Genomic DNA, 22,176 nt, shown 5'->3' on the forward strand with positions numbered 1-22,176 from the left:
GCTGGGATCTCTTTGCCCTAATAATATTTTCTGTCACTTACTAAGTGTCTACTATACACTCTGTAGTTTGTCTTCACTAGTGGCTTCTCTTCCAGTCTTTTCCAGAAACCCTGGGTCTTAGGTATTTCCCCACCACCCCAGTTTTCAGGGGAGGCTCAGTCAAGGTAAGAGGAGGTGAGGGTAAAGATGGGAAGGAGGCGTGGTTAGCTCCCACGGTGCTGGTGCGGCTCTGCTTCTGTAGTTTCTGGAGGTTGGCTGAGCTGAGTCCACTTGCATCCGCTTTCTGCATGTGTGTTATTCTGCAGTAAAACCGCACCTGTACTCTCAGGTTTGCTGCAGTGCAAGTGTCCATCATCAGGCGAATGGATGAAGACAACGTGGCATGTATACACGGGGAGGACCTCGGGGCCATAAATCTTGGTCATCTGTGAAACGTGGGAGGGTCTGGAGGGCATTATGTTGAGCTGGACAGGGAGGTGGAGGGGGGAAGAAGAGAGGTGAGGGGAGGGGTATGAAGTCATGCATAGACAGGAGGAGCCAACTGTGGTGAGCCCTGGACGGAAGTGTGACCATGGCCAAGCATGTACAGTGCGTGTCAGAAGAGTTAGGAGAGGGGACTCCGAAGGTGTCAGCACAACGAAACGACAGCTGTTTGAGGTGATGGATATTCTAATTAACCTGATGGCATCATTACACAATGCACATATGTCTCAAAACAACATGGTCCATTTGTACAATTATTGTGTGTCAATTTTAAAAAGATATTAGAAAGTGCTAAGGTGACACACAAAAAATGAAGAGGGCAGGATTGCCACCCTGGTCAATGTCAAGGGTGCCATGCGAACTTTCTGCTTGTGAGAAGGAATCACAGAGCATCAGGTCAGAGTGAGAACGCTGCCCTCCCTTCAGTACCTGTCCCATCAAGGAGACAGTCTCCCTGGCAAAAGCACTGAGACACTGGCTCAGCTCCTTTTTAACATGGAGCCGGAAGATGTCAGGCCCAGCTGTTTTCGTTATGCTATGATTTCCACAGCTACCTCCAGAGGGGGACCTGGCATCTGGCCTATTTCATATCCATTCCTACTTTTTTCCTTTAGTGATGGACATCTGATTTTTTGAACTTGTAATCAACAGTCCTAATTTTCCAGTCTCCCTCGAAGTTGGGCAGGCCAAGTGGCGGACTGGACAAGAAGAAGCAACCAGAAGTCATATGACTGTCCTGTCTGCTTCCTGGTGAAAAGGTGCACAGGCATGTCTCTTCTATTTTTTAAAATGAAACTAGGGCTGGGCTAGTTGAGACTACCAGCCACACTGAAATTATGTGCAGGGCTGGACATACAGTGTAGTGGGAGACCACTTGCCTAGCAAGCGCAGAGCCCTTGATTCAAGCCCCAGTACCACAAAAAATGGAAAGAAAAAAAGAAATTGTATGTGGCTTAATTTTATCTGTGGGGCTGGAGATTAAAAACCAGGGCCTTGTACATGCTAGGAAACTGCTTTACCACTAAGCTATACCTTCATCTCCCAGAGGCACATTCTTTGGTTTTTTCCTCTTTCCTGAATAAAGACTGTGTGAGGGCAGGTAGTCCAGAGCCATCTTGGGCTATCAAGCAGCCCGGATGACGGAGGTCTCATAGTAAAGACAGCAAAGCAGAGAAGAGAAGCCTGGGTTCCTAACAACATAATCATGCTAACAGAATTGGAAACTTTCTTATATTCTTTTTAAGTAACAAAGAAACTTATTTATATTATTTTGCTCCCTGTTCTAGCAGCCAAATGCAATCCCTTACTGATGAACTTTTAATTTATGGCATATGATACAAATTTTTCATTTATACCAATACGAAATTTAATCAAAAAGTTGTTGACCAAAAGAAATGTCAGCCGGATGTGGCAGCACACACCTGTCATCCCAGTAGCTTGGGAGACTGAGGCAGGAGGATCTCGAGTTCAAAGCCAGCCTCAGCAACGGTGAGGTGCTAGGCAACTCAATGAGACCCTGTCTCTAAACAAAACAATAAATATGGCTGGGATGTGGCTCGGTGGTTGAGTGTCCCTGAGTTCAATCCCTAGTACCCACCACCCCTCACCCCAAGAAAAAGCAAAAGAAATGTCAGTGCAAGACAATGAATAACATTAGGTGTGACCTTGCATAGGTGATCCATGGAACACAAAATGCCAAATTGGGAAGGGATTATTTTGAGGGTGGTGGTAGCACTGGGGACTGAACCCAGAGCTGTGCATGCTAGGTAAGTACTCGGCCACTGAGCCACATCCCTGGCCCTTTTCTTAAATTTCATTTTAAGACAAGGACTCACTAATTTGCCCAGGCTGACCTTGAATGTGGGATCCTCCTGCCTCAGCCTCCAGAGCAGCTGGGATTCCAGGATATTAGTTCCTAATATCCCTGTCCCTCCACATCCAGAGGGACAGGGATATTAGGAACTACCGTACCGGCTATGGTGTCTTATTGCCTGTAGACAGTCCATGAGGGGAAAGGTTCTCAGTGCCCCGAGGAGAACCTGTCTGTTGGTTGCCCTGATGTTTGGGGGACCTCATCCCTGGACCCAGGTCCAAACCCAGTGGCCCTGAAGGTCCAAGGGAGCGCTCACTTACCAGCTGTCTCCCAGCGCCCGTGAGCTGCTGCTGCCCTCCTGCCTCTTCTCCAGCTCCACTGCCGTCTGCTCTAGCAGGGCAGACACAGCGTCCTGCAGAGACCAAGGGTTAGTGGAGGGACCATGGATGCTGCCCAACCTGCCAGGAGTCCGAGCATCTGAGAGCCCTGACCCTCCTGGGGAACTGAGGGTGCAAACTGAAGTCCAGCGCGGCCAGGTGTCTTGCCCAGTGTCACTTACATCCCGGAACTACAGTTCCTGGTTCCTCTCCCTCCAGAGAATAACCCCGTGGTGCATGTGGAACTGCTCAGTAGGGTTTTGGAAGGTTAAGTGAGAGAATCACAGGTCTGACTGTGAGGAGAACAGAGATGTCAGGGAGACCAATGCGTGTTCCATCAGTAACCCAAAGACATGGGAAGGACCAGGATCGCATGTTTGGGAACAGGAACTGCAGCAGGCGTGGGGGATGGCATTCGGGGAGGGCGTCCTGGAGGAAGACCGTCTCTACTGACTGGTGTCTGCAGTGAAGAAGCGTGAGTGACGTGAGTCTCCTTTAAGGGTTGCCATGGAGACCAGTCGACACAATTTATATACAGTACCCAGAAGAGCACCTAGCACACAATTGGCACTCAGCAAATGGGAACTGAGAGTAAAGCAAAAACTAGGACCTGCAGTTTTCTGGGCCCATGGTGAATTTGCAATGGGCCCTGGGAGCACAGGTCAGAGTCTGGATAATTCCTGACATTTTTCTTTTGGGAAAGGAAAGAAAGAACAAAAATCAATTGAAGGCCTGATACTGGCCAGGAACGAGGTGGACAGTTTATACATAGCATCCTTTTAATCCCACCATGATCCCGATAGGCAGGCGTTACTGTCCCCCTGAGGGATGGGACGGAGGCAGTTGTGCGTGAGAGTGGAAGGTGCTTACTCAGGGTCAAGTGCTAGAAGGGGGAGGAGCTTCGTTTCAGGACCTTGGCCAGCTCACTGTCTCCTCGGAGTGAGGGGGGGCGGGGCAGGGTGTGCCCCTGAGCTTTGCAGCTGGTTGATGGACATTGATAGTGTAATTTTGGTTCATCTTTCTGAGCTGTGGGGCACTGCATGTAACAGGTCAGCAATGGACACAAAGGGAGTACAGAAGATGACAAGAGAAGACCAGGGGAAAGAGAAAGAGAAAACAGACTGAACCCGGAGCCTCATCTCTAGCACACTTGACCTATTCAAATACCCGAGACGGTTTCCTGCCCTTCGAGGTCCACACCCGCTGGCCAAGTAGACTACCGGCCAGGACTCAGGGGAGCAAGACTCTGTTGTTACAAAGCACTAAGACAGGAAACTTATTTTTTTTTTTAAACCCCAAAGAGGCAAATGCGAAATTCTTAAGTAAGTCAAAATAATAGCGAAACCGTCACCATTTCTCAAGCCCCACGCCCTGCTCTCTTCAGACCTCACAGCAACCTGTCAAGGCTCACACAAGAAAACCACGGAGGCTCAGATTGCTGCGTGCCTGAGCCCTGCGGCCGGCTGGGGACACCGGCCTTCTGACTGTCCCTGCCTTGGCTCCCGCTCCTCTTCTCTGATTTCTGGGACGGGCCTTGCACAGCAGGGTCATAAGGAAGGTTTCCTTTCTACCTTGCGACCTTCTTTCCCACTCTATTTTTTGGTGCTGGAAACAGAACCCAGGGCTTGGCACATGCCAGGCAAGCGCTCCACCCCGGCTCTCCCTTTCTAAGCAACGTGAACTAAGGTGTTTAGCAGGCGAGTGATGTTAGATAGTGCAAAACACAGAAGGGGGTGGGGAGACGCAGAGAGAGCGGGTTCTAGACGGGGAGCTCCTCGTCCCTTAGTAAGGCCCTGCCTTCCTGTCCTTTTTCTCACTCCTTCCTCGTCCCCACCCCATTTCCTGCACCAGTGAGCCCTGCCTACCTGACTCTGCTAGGGAAGAGGCCGCCCCACCCTCTAGCGGCTGCCTGTGTGAGAGGTCGGGGCTCCGGGATGGGACCCCAGCTCACCGTGCGTTCAGGCCCTGGGCTGGGGCCCGCGGCTCCAGCTGCCTTGGGCCCGCTGCTCTGCTTCTTCAAGTATTTGTAGCTCAAGAGGTTGTACCAGCGAGTCGACCTCTCCCCAGAGCGGCACACCTCTGCCAGGCTGATCTGGGCACCTCCCTGTCGGGGGTGGAAGGAAAGAGAATATAAATAGGGGGTGACAAGGTGTCCTCAGAATTTGGCTCTTGGGGACAATATGGAAAACACCACCACACCGCCACTGCCAGGTAGAGATGGAGGCTTAAGAACGGACTAGGCATTATCCCCAGTAACTCATTCACTCACTGGCAAGCTCATTTGCCAAATCTTTTCTTTTTTTTCAGAAGGGGTCTCACAATGGTGGCCAGGCTGGCCTCAAACTCCCAGGCTCCAGCAATCCTCTTGCCTCAGCCTCCCTAGTAGCTGGGACCACAGGCATGCACCACCATCTCTATACCGTTTTTTTTTGGTGCTGAGAACTGAACCCAGCATCTTGATAAGCTCCATCACTGAGCTACACCTCAAGCCCTCCTTCAACAGATATTTTCCTGAGCATCTATCCTGTTTTCTTTTTCTTTTTTATTGTGTTTAAAAAACCCACATGGTTTTTTAACCTTTATCATCTTAAGGGTATGTTTCCTTAGTATTAAGCATAGGCACATTATTGTGAAACAGATCTTCAGAATTGTTAAATCTTGCAAATACGAAGTGCTACACTTTAGTACAGTGCCCCTGTCCTCTATTCCCTTGCCCTTGGTAATCCCATGCTTCTACTTCTATAAGTTTTACTACTTTAGATGTCTCATGTAAGTGCAATCAAGTGGTATGTCTTTTAGTGACTGGCTTATTTCATTTAACAACATCCTCAAGGTCCATCCACATTGTAGCGTGTATCAGAAGCCCATTCATTTTCATCGCTCAGTAATATTCCTTCATGAGCACAGACCACAATGTCTACCTACTCATCTATCCATGGACATTTGTGTTACTTCCAACCTCTTTAATATTGTGAAAAGTGAAGTTGTGCACACAAGTGTGGACATACCACTTCCAGACTCTTCTTTCAGTTCTTTTGGATAGATATCCAGAAGTGAGACTACTGGGTCACGTGATAATTCTATTTTTAATATTTTGAGAAAGCTCCACTGTGTTTCCTATGGCGGTTACACTGTTTTATGATGCCACCAACACTGCATTGGGTTCCACTTTCTCCACAATGACACGCTTGCTGTGTATCTTCTCTGTCGTGTTTCGATAGGCAGCATCCTAATGTGTGGGAGGTGATATCTCAAGGTGGTGTTGACGTGCATTTCTTGGATGATTAGTGATGCCGAACATCTTCTGTGCACATTTCCCATCTGTATGCCATCTCTGGAAAAATGTCTATTCAAGTGATTTGCCAGTTTTTAATTTGGGTTATTTGATGTTTGGTGTTGGAGACCTCTCCTACATTAACCCTAATGAGCATTAGGTTGTGTGGTACCTTCTAAGGATAATGAAGGTCCCCAAAACAGTCTCATCTCCTAGGAGCTAGTGGTCTCTAGGAGATGGAATGGGACATTGAACAAGTAATTACAGGTCAGGCAAAAAAACCACCTATCACTCACTTCTCCCCTACAAAACATGCACTCATCAAAAAGCCAACAAAGCACATTCTCAGGGAGGCTAGGGGAACAAGCAGTCTCTCACTTAGCAGGTGGGAATAGAAAAGGGCTGAAACCCTGTGAAGGGAATTTGGCCATATGTAGCAAAAATACAGATACATTTAACCCTTCGACTCAGCAATTCTCCTTGTGGATGTCTGGGCCACAGACAGCCCTGCATAAGCAGGGTAAATGGGAAAATGACCCATGAAAAGGAATCTTCATTTTTGACTCCTTTTGTAGTAGCAGATTTCAAACAAGTCGGAGGTCCAGCAAAAGGGGACTGTTTGAATAAAGTACAACCTCTCTATACAATGGAAGATTATGTAGCAGGTTAAAAAATTAACGCTCTTTGTACCGATGCAGAGGTGTCCAGGACACATTGTTAAGGAGAAAAGGAACATGGTGCACAAAAGGATGCCATGTATAAGCAAATATCCCAAAGAAATGGTATACTGTTTTGTGTATTAAAAATGGAGAACATACGTATCTTTTATCTATCTATATATATGTTTTAGGGGGGGGAGTTGGGGATCAGTACCCAGGACCTTATGCATGCCAGGCAAGGGCTCTACTGAGCCACAGCCCCAATACTTTTTATTTTGAGGCAGGGTCTTGCTAAATTGCCCAGGCTGGCCTCAAACTTGATGATCCTCCTATCTCAGCCTCCCAAATAAACCAAATAAAGTGGGATTAGAGGCATGCACCACAGCACCCAGTACCTTCTAAATACCCTTCATTGTACCATGTTTGAGGCACAAGGGGAGTGAGTATGATCACATGATCATATATGAATCAAGAACTAATGGGAGGTAAAGAAGAAACTGGTCAAAATGGTTCCATCAAAAATATTCCATGGGGGAAGAGTGAGATTTCTTATTAGTGAGATTTCCATACAGTTTTCCTTGGAATCATATAAATACACTCCTTATGATAAAAATAAACTGCAACCAATGGACAAATCAGATATAATGTCATAAAGAAAGGCTTTACTGCAAGTTTCTCCTTAGCGGGAGGAACCACAAACTGACTTCAATCATTGCTCAGGTTTTACTGCTTCCGCCACTCCTTTTTTGGAAAGCCCCGGTTAGATCTGGGATTTAGCTCACCTTCCTTCCCCTCCTCTCTCTCACATCAGTGGCTGTGCCTGTGGCTGGTAGAAATAGCAACAGAAGTTTGCAAAGAGGGCTTGCAGCCGGCCATGGCCAGGGATGGATCCCAGGATATGAAACGGGCTCTTCAGTCCCCCTGAGACCCTCCTGCTTTCTCCTTCTCCAGGATGAGTGTATCTAATCCCCAAACCCAATATCCAAAATGCTCCAAAACCCAATGCTTTTTGAGTACCAGTGAGATGCCACAAGGGGAAAAATCTTTGTTCCATGCACAAAATTATTACAAATATTTTAAAAGATTCCCTTCAGGTTAGTTGTAGGAGGGGTACGTGAAACATAAAGGAATCCTCTCCTTAGACTTGGGTCCCAACCCCAAGATATGTATATGCAAATATTCCAAAGAAACGTTCCCGGTCTCAGGCAATTTGGATAGGGATACTCAACCTGCGTCAGGATGGAGTGGAGCGGAGCATGGACTGTGCTACGTCTGGGTGGATAAAGGTGATTTCTGGGAGAGCAGTGCTCAGTGGGGAGGGGAAGCCGACACCAGGCTGACACTTGACTTGCCTGGCACCTGCATCCTCATCTGGAAAAACAGAGAACGGCTCCTACATGTAGGCTCCCGGGAGGTGGGAGAGAAGATAACAAAAGTGGGAGACCAAGGAGGAGACTGCTGCAATCCCTCAGGTGAGCGATGACAGTGGCTTAGGCCGGGGGACGTGGTTGGGTTCTAGGGATCTTTAGAAGGTGAATTGCACAAGATGAGGTGGGAGAACAAGAAAGGCCACTGTGTCTGGCCTGAGCAATGGACAAATAGGATGCCATCAGCCCAGATGGCAAAGACACAGGGAGACACATCGTCGTGCTCTTGTGGCCACGCTGGCTTGACATACTCTTGAGACGTGTAAGAGAAGATGCAAACAGGCGCTGCGAATCTGAGGTCTGAGGTAAGCAGAGATCTAGGCTGCAACCACACCTGGCAGCATGTTTGAAGACGGGGAGAGTTCACCAAGGAAGGGACTCGGAAAGCGGAGATCAGCTAGGATGGAGCACTGGGGCCCTCGGACATAGGTCAGGGAAATGAGGAGGGGTCAGCAGAGGAGACCAAGAGAGAAGCCAGTGACGTGGGAAGAACACCATGAAGGTGAGGTGACAAGGTAAAGAGAAAACGTGGAGGAAGGCGGAGCAGGCAACGTGCCACACGTCGCTGGCTGTTCAGAGGATGAGGGTGGAGAAGGAGCCACTGCGCTGAGTGACTGGGAGGTCACCAATGACCACGAGGAGCAAAGCACGAGGCCAGAAGCCCTCTGAGATTGGGTTCCAGAAGGAAAGTGATCTCTTTTGTCTTCTGCTATAAAGAAAAGGGAAGAAATCGTGTCATACTTGGAGATGGAAATGGGACGAAAGGGGTTTTGCTCGTTTGTTGTGAGCGGAAGAGAAACAGCAGCACGCTGCGACTTGGGGAGGCTGCACTCAGTAGGGGAGGGAAAATTGGGGGTAGGAGAGAGCAGAACAATGGTGGGGTGACGTCCTCAAGGGGGTGGCTTCTGGCAGGAGTGTGGAGGAGCCCCAAGGACAGGCAGAAGCAGCCACGTGGGGGTGGAGCCGGGGCACTCGGTTCTGCCTCCTCTCTCGGGGTGAGGGTCTGCGCACAGGTGGGAATAAAGGGTCTGGGAGACGCAGTCTCGGGCTGATCATGAGAAGTCAGCACTGTGTAGCGAGGTCGTGTGCATGATCTGTCCAGCTGCGCACAGATGGGGAGGTCGCTTTGGCAGGGCTGGGGTTTTGCCAAGTGAAGGAACGCCAGGGGAGCCGTGTTGATATTCCCCATGGGACCTGGGAAGCTGGCTGCCTCTGCAGGACCTGAGCTGCCCGCGTTGGGCTCAGCAGCTGAATAACAGGGAGCCAGGGACCCTGAGATGCCATCCTCGAGCATCCGGTGGAACTGCCACCTGCGGTGCTGGGGAAGGCAGGCAAATGTCCCTCTAAACCCATAATCTAGGTCTGGGGACATGAGAGCCCTTACAATAACCCTGAGAGGCATTGAGCGGAATTCGTATTCAAATCCACGCTGTCTCTCCACGCGCAGGATGAGCTGGGCAGGTGACTTAGCCTTTCTGGGTCTTGATCCCGTTTCTACAAAATGGAGATCATGGGTTCCTTATCCGAGGGGCTGGGTGGGGAACTGAATGAGACTCTGCACACGTGAAGTTCTTGGCCCAACAGCAGACACGCAGACAGTAGTGCTGGCCCATTAAATGCTGGAACCCGACTGGGGATTCCTCCTTCCCGGCAATGCAGGGAGACTCCACGTGGGAGCAGCAAGCCCCCTCTCCCTCTCGTCTCACTTCCTCTCCTCCTCCAGCCACCAAAACACGGCAGCCTGACACTCCACGTCCGCACTCCTGCGGGAAAGGAGGTTTCCCATTGGCCACAGGCAGAGAGAAGCCGCGGTGAGATGAGCGCTTTGGCTGCTGCCATGGCAACCAGCGATGGCCAGACTTCAATTAGGAAAGAGGAATAAAAGGGATCCACTTAGGAGAAGAAAATAGGGTTGGGGCTCCTCTCATGTAGGAATGCCCAGGCTCAGGAGAGGCTTCACTGCAGGTCTGGCGTTGGAAAAGCTTTCTGTTCTTTTGTTCAACGTCCACCACGCTTGCCAAACCCTTTAAGCCACCATCCCCACCTGTAGCTCCAGGGAGCCCTGTGCTGGCAGAGACAGCACGTCGGGGCTGGTGTGGATGGGCTTCACAGGGGAATGTGCCTGCGTTCAAATATGGCTCTTGCAACTTTCCAGCCATGTGACCTCAGGGAAGGTCTTTTAGTTCTTTTAGCCTGAGTTTCCCTACTGATATACAGTACCTACCTCATTAGACTGCAGCGAGGATCAACAGAGAGAATGCATGCCAGGGACTTAGCTCAATGTCTGCCTCATGCCATTTCATCCTATGTACACCTGCCACCGCGTTATTGTTAGCATTGGTATCACCATAAATGGCAGCAACCCTGTTATGGACCCCAGTGAGCAGGAGAGAGGTGGGAACTGATGTCTAGTGGGAACTGAGTGAGTGCAGACACCATCATACATCCTTGCTACACAAAGTGTGACCCAGGGCCTAGCAGCATTGTCACCCCCTGGGGGCATCTCCAGCCACACTCCAGAGTTACTGAATCTGAGTGTGCATTTTAAGCGGAGCACCAGGGAACTCAGTGCAAAGTTTGAGAAGCGTGGCTTTAGTGCTTCATTGAATCCGGGAGAACAGCTTGCTAAGGAAACAGCACAAGTGAGATTTTACAGATAAGGAAACTGAGACCGAGAAGTGGAGATTCTCAGGTGATGGCTGGGATGGGCAGGCCTGATGACCAGGCTGAGGACTGACATTCCCTGTGGCTCCACGGTTCCACCAGAGAGGGTGTTCCAGCAGAAGCAGACCCAGGCAGCTAAGATGTTCCTGCTCCAGGCAAAGGCTGTGTTCACATCAGACGACCAGCCTGTCAAGGAGGCGGGGAAGACGGAGAGGCAAACACAGCCTGCATGGCTCCTCTGCCTGGGACCCACATTTGCTCCTCTCACCTCAACCCACGTTTCCAACACGGTCCCTGCCAACTTGTCTGAGTGTCAGCCGTCCGAGCTGGCTCCTCATCTAAGAAATTCTCCCATGGGCCTCCAGCACCCAGCATGGAGTGGGCACTTAGGGGATCAGCAAAGGCCTCATCTTTAACGAGAACCGACCATGTATCAGGCACTTCGGTGTTTCACATGTACCGAATCCTCATGTAACCCTGACGATGGGCGTGAGGGAGGAATTATCTGCATTTTATTAGCAAGAAAAATGAAAATCAGAGACGTTTTAAGTAACTTGCCTTACGTCACCCAGCTATACAGCAAGTGGTAGGTGGGATTTGAACTTATCTGTATCTGTGTTTCTTGTCTCTGAGACTGGGAAGTAAAACTGAGGCACAGGGCTAGTGTTGTCCAGGTCCTCTAAGGTCCATTACGCCACCTCGCCGGAGAGGAGCCCCCCCAATGTTCCCCATGCAAACACCTCTGCCTGGAATCCAGGCTTGACCCACATCACAGCATGCCTCTCCTTCCAGCCTTCTCAAAGCTCAGGGTGGACCAGTCCCCAGAAGGACTGAAGGCCAGATGGATGTATGGACAGACAGACAGACAGACAGACAGACAGAAGACTCAGCCCTCACCAGGCACTCTTCCACGTGGCTCCTGTCGGTGGTGCAGACATCGACTCGTAAGGTCTTCTGGTGAAGGGCTTGGTAGGACGCCGACACCCAGAACATCTCGTTGAACAAGAGGGTGTCCGAGGCGTCCAGGGGCCGGGTCCTGAATAGGCAGGTGGTGCTTTCAGAGCAAGGGAGGATAGCCACGCGGATGTTCCTAAAGGGGGACAGAACCACCGGGAGGTCGGGTCAACCCAGGTCTGAGGCTGATGTGCTGGTTCTCAGCTGCTAAAATCCCCCAGGAAAGCGCAGTGGAGCAGGCAAGCTGGGGGTGTTGTGCAGGGATCTGCAAGGGATGCCTGTGACCACTGGGCAGGGGGACCGTCAGGCCCCTAATATAGAGAAGGCAAAGTGCCACAACCTCTTCAGAGGAGAACTTGAGGATTTGAGCACAACCACAGATGTGTTGATCCTCGGGGCCAGACCCCCACCCTCTAGGCACTGTCCCAGATACCCCTGCACGGGTGCCAGCGAGATGGGGGAAAGGTTGGTTGTCCTGCCACTGTTTGCACAGGCAAAGCCTGGAAGTGAGCCAAGGGTCCAGTCTTGTCTTCCTTCTGCTCTGTTGGCTTTCCCACCCTCCATCTTTCTTTCCCATGTTCCACCCCCATGGGGGCTAGAAGTTGCCCCTATTGCTGTCCGCTAGGCCTCACGGTCTAGTTACAGGAGAAAACAGGTATTCAGGTGAGTGCGAGGAAACTAAACCCGGTCTGCAGGGGGAAGAGCAACAGGGAGACGGCAGAGGTGTGTACCATCCCATTAGCCTCCGGGGAATACCCAGTCACATCCTGGCCAAAAAACTGGCATCAACTCTGAAGAGTGGGAGGCTCCTTTCTGGGTAGAACACTTGAGAAGACAAACAGGACTGTGCCCATTCTTGGCTGAAGTCCTGAGGGGCAGGGTCCATGAAGGACCGGCTCGCCACCCCATCCTGAGGTAGGTACCCAGTTTGCATTGGGGAAGGAATGGGGACTGCCCACAGCAGCTTTCCATGGTGTCTGTAAGGGCATGAACAGGATTGACACTGAGCATCACGGTCCCATGCACGGATACCTGCAGGACAGGGAGGAAGAGTGTCCCCAGGGATAACCAGAGAGGGTGAGGGGAGAACCCACAACCGCCCAGCCACATACTCACACTCTCTGGTCTTGCAGCAGGGACAGAGCAGAAAGGTTACTCAGTTGGATGATTAATATTGCAAATTGTTTATTCTTCTCATCATACCTGAAATGAAAAGGGGCAAGAGCAACACCTGTTAGTAATACATCTCTCTCTCTCTCTCTCCCTTAATAATCCCAAGATGTGGTTGTGGCTGGTGGGAACTGCGGGGAACCAACCTGGCGACACAGACCTAGAGCCATGTGAAGAGGCAGGTCTGGAGCTGTCAGTCCTCTGAACTTCTAAAGAGACGCCAGAAGTTTATGGGAAGTTTTCTGATACTGAAATGCTAGCAATTAATTCCTACTTAAAAAATATGGAAGTCATTTCCATTAAGAGGAAACCACGCTTATGTGGGCCATGCTCCCCCTACCCCGTGTTCAACTTGGATCCAAATCATTGGAATCCGAATGGGGATGGACAGATGCCACAGTGACAATGAACAGACACCCTGGCGGGCAGGAGGTCTCAGGCCTGGTTCTGGCTCTGCCACTGCCCAGCTCAGGTGCTGGGGCGAGTCACAGTCTTTAGAAACCTGTGTTTCTCATCTGTGGGGAGGTGGGGAAGAAGCAGGTACGCTTTTATTTCAGAGCCTCCCTGGTGGTGAACAGTCCCCCCTGGTGAACAGGTCCTGCCGGTTCTGCCCTCCTCCCCAGGCAGACATGAGGGTAAATGCTGGTAAAGGCCGTGGGTGGAGGAGGAGCCCCTGCAGACCCCATCCCTCTGCCCTCATCTTCCACTTACTTCAGGGCAATCTGAATCCGAGTGGCACCTGCTGCTTCTGATTCGTCACTGTCGAATGCAGCAGTGGCTTCTGAAGCACCCAGTCTGAAAGGTACCGGGAAGAGGGAGTGAGCTTCCCTGCAGGGGCCCTGGGACAATTTCTGGAGACACAGTTCTCTCTGGGAGGTTGTCACCGGGGTCCTCCAGGAGGAACAATAGGGGTGTGCCCAGCATCCCTCCAGACCTCACCTCCACCCCTTTTGCTCTGGGTGCCTCTTAAAGGGCGTCCCTTTTCTAGCATGCGCTTCTCTGGCAGGCACTTTGCAATAGCTGCCCTAGAACGGGATCCCACAAATATCCCAAGCAGCTCCAGCCCCAGGAAAAGCCACGCCTGTGGGTTTCTGCGGCTGCATCTTAGGCACAGTCCCAAACGGGGCTTTGAGGGCAGCGGGAGCTGTCACAAATGACCTCTTGTGCACCTGAGGGGTCAAAGGCCAGGTGCTCCCACAGGCCCGCTTTGCATACCTAGGAGTCAAGCTCCCCCGGACACACAGAACCAGCATTCAGGGACCCACCTCTGCACAGAAGCCTCGTACACACCACTGTCCCCAGCCACTGACTCGTCTGACACTGCGGCTGAGACACAGGCCACTTTGAGGCCGCACCCTTGGGCTGCGTTCACAGCTGGAGGAGGAGGGGGGAAAAGGAAAGAGAGCAGGGCAGGATCAGACGCCAGGACAGGGGTTGGCCTCACAGTTTTGATTCCCCTCTGTCCCACCAAACTCCAACCACCTCTGAGCTCTGAGCAAGGCCCTGCTTTGCTTCGGGGCAAGGAAAGGATGGTGAATGACTTCACATTTAACACGCCAGACCCTGGAATCAAACTGTCCAGGTGCAGACACAATTCCACCCCCACAGCTTTACGACCTTAGGCCACAGCTAACCTTTTAAGCCCCAGATTCCTCCTCTGTGGAATGGAGATGCTGACACCTACTCTATACCCGGGGGGGAGGGGGCAGCATAGGCAAAGTCCTCAGTGCAGAGCTTGGTCCAGGCCAAGGGCTCCACCAAGTTCATTACCACTGTCCACCTCTATCACTATGGTGATGTCCTCTAGGCCAGTCCCTACACACTTGGAGCAGAAATACAGGCCCGACTCCTGAGCAGGAGCCAAGCGAAGGATGAGGTCCCTGCTCTCCCCCTCCGCTTCCTCCCCTGAGCACAAGTCCTTGAGTCTGACTGGGGTTTACAGCTAGGTGTGGTGCCACACTATGCACGTTCCTTCCTGACCCAAATAATGGGCACCTATGGTATGCAGGCCTGTCGCCAGGTTTAGGGCTACAAAGTTTCTGGCCCTTGTCGGGTGGGGAAGGACAGATCCAGGCCTTGCGACTTCACGGCCAACACTTCTAAGCACCATTGTGTGCCAGGCACCGGGGACAGATGGGAGAAAGGGGCTCACCACGTGGCAGTGCACAGAGTCGGGGCACAGTGACTGGGAAGAGGAGGGGTGAGCAGGAGAACAAGGGAGAAGAAACGTGCTGGCATTGGGAAGCGGCTCTCCCAGCCTGCATCCCACGCCGAGCCCAGGAGACCTCCCGCCTTCGCCCCGCGCATCTCCACCCTCCACTAACCCACTTAAGGAGATTAATTTGTCTGCTGACTGAGCAGCGGCCCTAATCGCATAACCTGCTTAGCGTCTGAGCTCTGGCTGGCATTGCTCTCTGCGGGGGAGGCTTTGAGAGATGGCACGAAGGAAATGTGTCCAGCCCTGGGTATAGTCTCTGGCCCAAGAGCCCCAAGGACACCGTCTGGGAGGGGAGGGCAGACATTCCCCAGGACCCAGCAGGGGTCTGAGTGTCCTGACGCGGCTCAACGTCAGAGACACCCCTTCAGCCTGGTGAGAGGCACCACCTGTACCCCCTTCCTCTCCAGGAAACCATTTGCCACCTGCTGTAGGAGGAGGCTTGTTTTTATTTTTGTTTGAGAGCACGCAGCAAGACTCCCTTCTTGATGAGGGAACCCCAGGGATCTCTCGGCTCCTTTTCTAAAGCAACCACTGCCACTCAGAGCCCTGGTTAACCAGGGCTGGCTCCTACTGGCTCTTGAAAGTAAATGGACAATTCTGGGCCCATGAGTGTCTGCCCTGCCCATTCCTGGAATCATAAGGCTGACATGGGTCCAGCTTCTCCTGCTTGGCCTCATGAGGAGCCAGGAGCTTGAGCCATTTGCAGACAGAGATGGGCATATGCTACAGAGGGGACCTGGGCAGGGGCCAATCCTCATTCTGTCACTGCTGTGCAACTAATCTTAAGACAAGACTTTTAACCTCTCTGTGCCTTGCCTTTTCCATCTGTAAGATGAGGATAATATCAATCCCACTTCAGAGTTGTGAGATTAACATGGGTAAATGTGCATAATGGTCCCTGAATTCTGTATACCTGGGTCAAGGCATCATGGCTACTATTGTGTTTTGGGTATGTGTGCTGCAGGGACAGGGTGCCAAGAAAATGAGGAGCCCCAGGTGGGCTTACTGGGCACCTGCTCTGTAATGACCATCAGGTCCTGAGCCAAAGGAAATTGGTGGGGCTGGCAAGCACTAGGAGTGTCACACATATAAACACTGAGCTGCCTCCCATCATAAGTGGGAAAGGAGCATGGCTAGAAAGCTCTTGGGCTCTGGGATTGGCAAACCCTGGGTCCCAATACCAGCTTTGTTGTTTGCTGCCTGGGTCACTGAGGGAAAGCGATGTTGCCTCTCTCAACCTCAGTTTCCTCATCTGTGAAATGGGCAAAGGAGAAGCAATCTCTTTCACCAGCGTATAGTACATCTTTAATAAATGTCAAGCACTGTGCATTGTTATGTAGTTGCTGCTAAAGATAAACTTCTCCTCCTAATGGACCTCCGCTTAACTCAGCCTTAGGTCCCCTATCACTGACTCACAGCTGGCTCCTTTTTGTCATCTAAGACTCTACTCCCAGGTCACCTTCCTTTACAACCCAGTGTGAACTGGCTGTCCCTCTCCGGCCTGAAGGCACTATCACATGCCCTGCATGATGTACTTCTTCGTACTTTCATCTGGGTGCATGTTCTCCCCTGTGTCTCCAAGGAAAAATCAGCTTCCTGAGAACAGGAACTTGTGTGTCTTACCCACTGACTGAGGGACTCGCCCAGTGTTTGGGACGTGGCCTGTCTGCTGAATGCATCTGTCAGTGCAAGATGTGGCCTTCAGTTTTAGTAGGTACTTAAACATCTGTTGAACGAGTAAGTTCACCAAGAGAAAGGCCTGGTGCAGGACCTAGCACACACAGAGCTGATGTGTCTCCTGAATAACTAAATTATCTACCGTACGAAGACCTGGCATACAGGAAGTGTTGGCCACAGTCACCACAGGGGCCCTGAGTGCAAAGCATCGCCCCACTCCTGGTTCCACCCCGTGGACACGGCGCTCCTCACCTTGGCCCAAAGGCTTGCCCTCTGCTCCTGGTTCTTCCAGCCGGTATCTTTCCCGGGTGCCGCTCCCGAGGCTCAGCTCACACAGAGTGGCACTTAGCTCTGGGTCTTCAAACTCCAGCGGGCTCAGAAAGGCATCTCCAGTCAGAAGGGGGTCAGCAATGAGAGGGGAGCAGGGCGGGGACGGGGAGGAGAGGGAGGAGCGTGGGGACAGGGAGGTCATGGACTTTGGGGTGCCAGACAGGGAGCGCAGGGCCTGCAGGCGGCCACCTCCCTCTGCCTTCTGGGTCTTGGCCACCTCATCCTCGTGGATAGTGGTGATGCAACCCGAGGGCCGGAAGCCCGTGGTGCCTTCCAGGAGCAGAAGCTCCACCTTGCTCTGCAGCTCCGAGTCCAGCTGCTCAAAGGGGTCGTAGTAGAGGTCAGTGAAGCTGGCCGAGGCGGAGGAGTCCAGGCTGCAGGCGGCCAGGGAGCCCCGGCTGGATGTGAGGGAACCAGGGCTGCTGCCCGAGGACAGGGACTGCATGCTGCTTGAGAGGCTGGGGACAGGGAGAACAGGGACAGTGACTACCCAGAACGTTAATGAAGTGGGCCGCTGGGACTATGTGTGAGCGTCGGAGAACGAAGCAGGGCTCTTAGAACACGTGGTCCCACTGGGCCCGCTTGGCGGCCACCTTGCACCCCTCCTTCACCAGAGGAAAACACACACCCAAGAAGGCCACATAACCAGAGTGGCAGGGCCACACTTTGAACCCAAGAGAGATGCCCGAAAGTCCACTTTGCCTCCTATGCATTTCTCAATTCTCTACTGGCCACATTGCATTTTCATAATGCTGGGGTTTTTGTTTTTGTTTGTTTGTTTTTTCGGTACTAGGGGGAGAACCCGGTTGCATTTTATCCCAGCCCGCCCTTTTTATTTACACTGAGACAGGGTCTTGCTAAATTGCTGAGGCCGACCTCGAACTCGAGATCCTCCTGCCTCCGCCTTCCCAGGCACTGAGATGACAGGCGTGCAACTCCGCAGCTGGCCATGATATGGTACCATATTTGAACCCAACCTGAAATATTTCTTACTGTTTCTCTTAAAATCAGCTCACTTTTTTCTACCTTAAAATATTTACTTTAAAAGGGAACCTGACATCCTAAGTGCTATTTGAAAAGCAGTAGCACCTGCTACACAAAGAAGGCAACCGTTTTAAAAAAAAAAAAATCTAATAAACACAAAATGCTGATATCAATTCTGGTGACGCACTGCTGCCCTCCTGAGCCAGGCCGGACGCCTCTTGCTCTAGAGCGGGAGGCAGCAGAGGCCTCTTCAGACATGCCAGTGCCTGACCGGGGGTGGGGTGGGGTGGGGGGCCCTCTCAGTGGGAGCAGCTCAGGGAGGGGAAAGACCTTGTCCCCACCACCCTCACCACCATTTCTGAGCTTTCACACATCTACATTGGAGCCAGAGAAGACAAGTCAAGGCCAGATCTCAGCTGGGCCACCTGGGAACACCTGCACCTGGCCATCCCCAGGGGGCCGGTCACCCAGGGCCACCACTCACCTCTTCAGTTGTGAGTGTAGAGCTGCTACCTGCCTGGTGGCCTCCTCCAGCTCTCGGACCAGCTGGTTCCTCTTGCTGTTTAACTTTAACCTGGAGGGAGAGAAAGCACAATGGGAATGTGCCAAAGGGATCCGGTTCTCCGTGCCCCCCCATCTCCCAGAAAAGAAGCACCAGCATGTGCTCTTAGGAATGCACACTCAGCCCAAAGACGCATCTGCAAGAACTTTCTGGAAGCAGTTTCCTACAGTGTTTGGGGAAGTACAGCCTCTACCTATATTATAATATAGGATATATACAGCAGGCAGAGCGATTGCTGTGTTACTTACCTAGACCCCGTTGGCCCTGTGCTAGGAACCTTGAGATGCAGCCTCAATTTGGTCACACGGTGATACTTGTATGGTAAGAATGATCTTTACCACTTTACATATGAGGACACTGAGGCTCACAGAATTAAATAATCGACACAGAGCTACAGAATTAGTGGCAAGAGTTAGGATCCCACCCAGGCATTCCTTGTTCACCTTGTTTTCTCCTTCCTTCCCTGAATTATTATTTTCTCCTTCCCTCCCTCCCTCCCTCCTCCCTCCTTTCTCCCCTTCTTCCACTGACCTTACTGAGTGCCTACATCACACTAGATGCTGATCTTGCTACTGGGGATAAAGCAGCGAGTGAAACGGAACTTGCTTCTGCTCCTACAGAGTTCCCCATCTACTGTGGCAGGTGAGAACAGGTAGTAAGAAATACTTAAATATCTAATTAATTCAGTGTATGACAAGGTCCGCGACGGAAAAGTACAGAAGAGTAGATCAGAATGTAAAAGGAGACACCCCATTTAGGCTTTGAGCATGTGACATTGTGGCTCTGATTCCTGGTGTTCACCCTTGTTTGTGTCTCCCTGGGTCCCCAGGGCCACTTCCCAGACTCCCTTGCCGCTGGGAGGGTGGGGCACATGATGGAGTTCCGGCCTATGGAAGGTGAGGTAAAGTCACCTGTGTCAGGCTGAAGTGGTTAAGGTTAGGTGGGACTGTCTCCTGGTCACTGACTCTTGTGGCCTCAGAGGGGAAGAGGTCTAGGTTCTGAATGACCACATGAATGGCCGCTGCTTACTGGGGATGCCCAATGAGATATTATTACATGAGCAAGAAACACATTCCTATCATGTTAGTCACCAGAGATGTGGGGGCTATTTCTTGCAGCAGGTGGACACCCCAGTAGAGAAACCTCAGCCAATAATGAGAGATGGATAGGAGCTGGTTAGGGAAAGGCACTTGCCCCCTCCAAGTGAGATAGGCAAACTTCATTTGCTACACTGAGGACCCTGTGGGCAGAGGTGTGCCACTGCTGGCTGCTCCTCCTTTCCTGCCATCGTGCTGGCCTGCTGATCCCTAAACTGGGGAGCGCACCGAGAGCACAGCTCACCCAGCCTGGAGCCTGGAGTGGGGTTCATTTCCATTGAAAACCAAGCCACACTGTCTCCCCCAGTGTGCTGGGCCTCCAACACATGCCTGCAGCCAAGGCCAGAGACGTCTTCAGACACCACTGAGGAGTGGAGAGAGGTGGGTGGGCTTGTTAACGGGCAAGCAGACCTACCTGTAAACTGACAAAAGAGATAGCCAGAGCGGCGGGCAGGGCAAGCTCAACCCCTGGTGTTGTTCTTCCAGAGTCCTGCCTGGCAGAGCTGGGCAGTGGGTGGGCAGATGGAGCCCAGACTGGATGAAATTCAGAATTCTCGGTGGGGTGGACAACACTAGGGCATCTCCTGACTCACCATAAGAGCAAAGTCCAGAATGGGTGTGAGGTCTGGGGTGCGGAAGTGGGGCTCACAGATCCTAACAGAACGAGCCACAGAGGCTGTTCCGGGAGTAAACGCAGGTCCCCATTGGAGCCTGGACAGGATGCTGAGGGAACTAAGTTGGCCTGTAGTGGCTTCCTGAGCATGGCGGGGGCAGCCACGGGCAGGTGCCAAGGCTTCCCTCCAGCAGCCTGGGCTTAACAGGCCAGATGGCCTGTGTGTGATGCCCGGCACATGCTGGAAGGCCAGGAACACATCCAGTGTGGAAGCAGGCAGAAGATCCAGCAGGTGGGACTGGAAACCCCACACGCTGAAGCTCAGCACCTGGGGTGCTGGTTAAAATCACAAGAGCCTGCGCCATATCTCAGGCCTGGAGAAGTGGTCCCTGGGGCAGGGGCAGAGCCCACGCTCTAAAGAGCACCTGGCATGACTGCACACTGGCTCTGACTGGGGACGGGGCGTGTGAGGAAGGAGGGAGGTGGGGCTGGCACCAAGAGTGTGAGAAAGCCTGCGGTTCAGATGGATTTGTGATGGGGTGTGGCAGGTGACATGGGTGGCCAAAAGGCACCTGGGGGTGTTCACTCCTGTTCTCAGAGGCACCTTGAATGGGAAAGGCCATTGTATGAAGTGAGGTTCATATTAAATCCATTGGAAGGAGGGTGTGAACAGGGAGACAGAAAACACACTAAAAGACAGACAGACAGACACACACACACACACACAGGACAGAAGAGAAACAAACAAGGACAAATCCAGATAAGCAAGGAACTGAAAGCAAAGAGCTACAGGTACATCAGCACTGTCCCCACTATTCCTGTGGGTCCCCTTCCCAGACTCCTCTTGGGACACACCTGGCTCCCTACCTTGTGCTCTTTGGCTTCCCTATTATCACATCTCCCCAGGAGGACCCTGCCCTCCAGGACCCGCCACGTTGCCTGCTCAGCAGGGGGAGGAGTGGAGACTCTGGCCTCCCTGGACTGGTACTTGAACCCTCTACTCCAGGGCAGCCATGGACTGTGGCTAGATGGGGTGAAGGCCACAACTGGGGCCTTCTGACTGGATAATAGCCTAAAGTGGGCATTGGCTCTGCAACCAGCTTCTGAAGCCAGTTCTGCTGCTCAGTGACGTCGGACAAGCCTCTGATCCTCATCTGTAAAAGGGGGGATTGCTTTCAGGGTGCCTGGGAGCTTTAAATAACATAGAACACAAGAAGGCACTTTTACCTGTAGTCTATCTTAGGAGTTTTAAAGAGAATCAATCTCCAGTCCTAATTTCAGGAAATAAAAATTTTTGATAGCAGGGAAGAGCCTCAATTAACCCTCTGGTCCAGCCACTTGCCTTCACACTATGTGATACTTTCTCCTGTGTTCCACTTACCCAGTGACAGGTGAGGGCCAATCATCCATTCCTGTTAGTGGAGGATGAAGGAGAAGAAGTGGATACACTTTGAACATCTCTTTGGGTAGTCCTGATAATGTTCTTGGTGGGAAGAGATTGGCACCAGTGACCCGTCAGGGATCGTTTGAGCCACGAGGGGCTCATCAACTTGGTCTAGCAGGCACTGAGCCACCTGTTACTGGAGCTCACTCAGTTGCTAGGATGCTATTGTAAGCTGCTTGCTCCTGAAGGGCCCCTCGCCTGATGATGCGGAGAGAGCAAATGTAGACACCTAGGACTCCCACGCTGCTTCTGTGGGGACACAACTGGGCTTCCTCCTCTGATAACCACTGGGAAAAGGGATTCATGTGCTGATCACCTCAAACACACCCCCTCTAGAAAATCACTAGTTATAGAAGAAAACACTGAGGAAAGACTTGAAGACATTGGTACAGGCAAGGACTGCGTGGATAAGACCCCAAAAAGCACAGGC

At 51.9% G+C, this 22,176-nt stretch overlaps 1 protein-coding gene across 2 annotated transcripts in view; it reads right to left on the reverse strand.

The window, feature by feature from the left end:
- The window catches only part of Wwc1 (WW and C2 domain containing 1), a 143,408-nt gene that overhangs the window by 20,997 nt on the left and 100,235 nt on the right, over positions 1 to 22,176 (reverse strand). For both annotated transcript variants that reach the window (XM_027938752.2, XM_027938753.2), the window contains exons 10-17: positions 18,515 to 18,604; positions 16,969 to 17,504; positions 14,087 to 14,195; positions 13,533 to 13,616; positions 12,768 to 12,854; positions 11,595 to 11,787; positions 4,625 to 4,777; positions 2,617 to 2,708 (exon numbers count right to left, since the gene is read on the reverse strand). In XM_027938752.2, coding sequence (XP_027794553.2) covers positions 2,617 to 2,708; positions 4,625 to 4,777; positions 11,595 to 11,787; positions 12,768 to 12,854; positions 13,533 to 13,616; positions 14,087 to 14,195; positions 16,969 to 17,504; positions 18,515 to 18,604 — 1,344 coding nt within the window. The remainder of the gene's footprint in view (positions 1 to 2,616; positions 2,709 to 4,624; positions 4,778 to 11,594; positions 11,788 to 12,767; positions 12,855 to 13,532; positions 13,617 to 14,086; positions 14,196 to 16,968; positions 17,505 to 18,514; positions 18,605 to 22,176) is intronic.

Source organism: Marmota flaviventris, chromosome 5 (assembly GCF_047511675.1).
Source record: "Marmota flaviventris isolate mMarFla1 chromosome 5, mMarFla1.hap1, whole genome shotgun sequence".
NCBI lineage: Eukaryota > Metazoa > Chordata > Mammalia > Rodentia > Sciuridae > Marmota > Marmota flaviventris.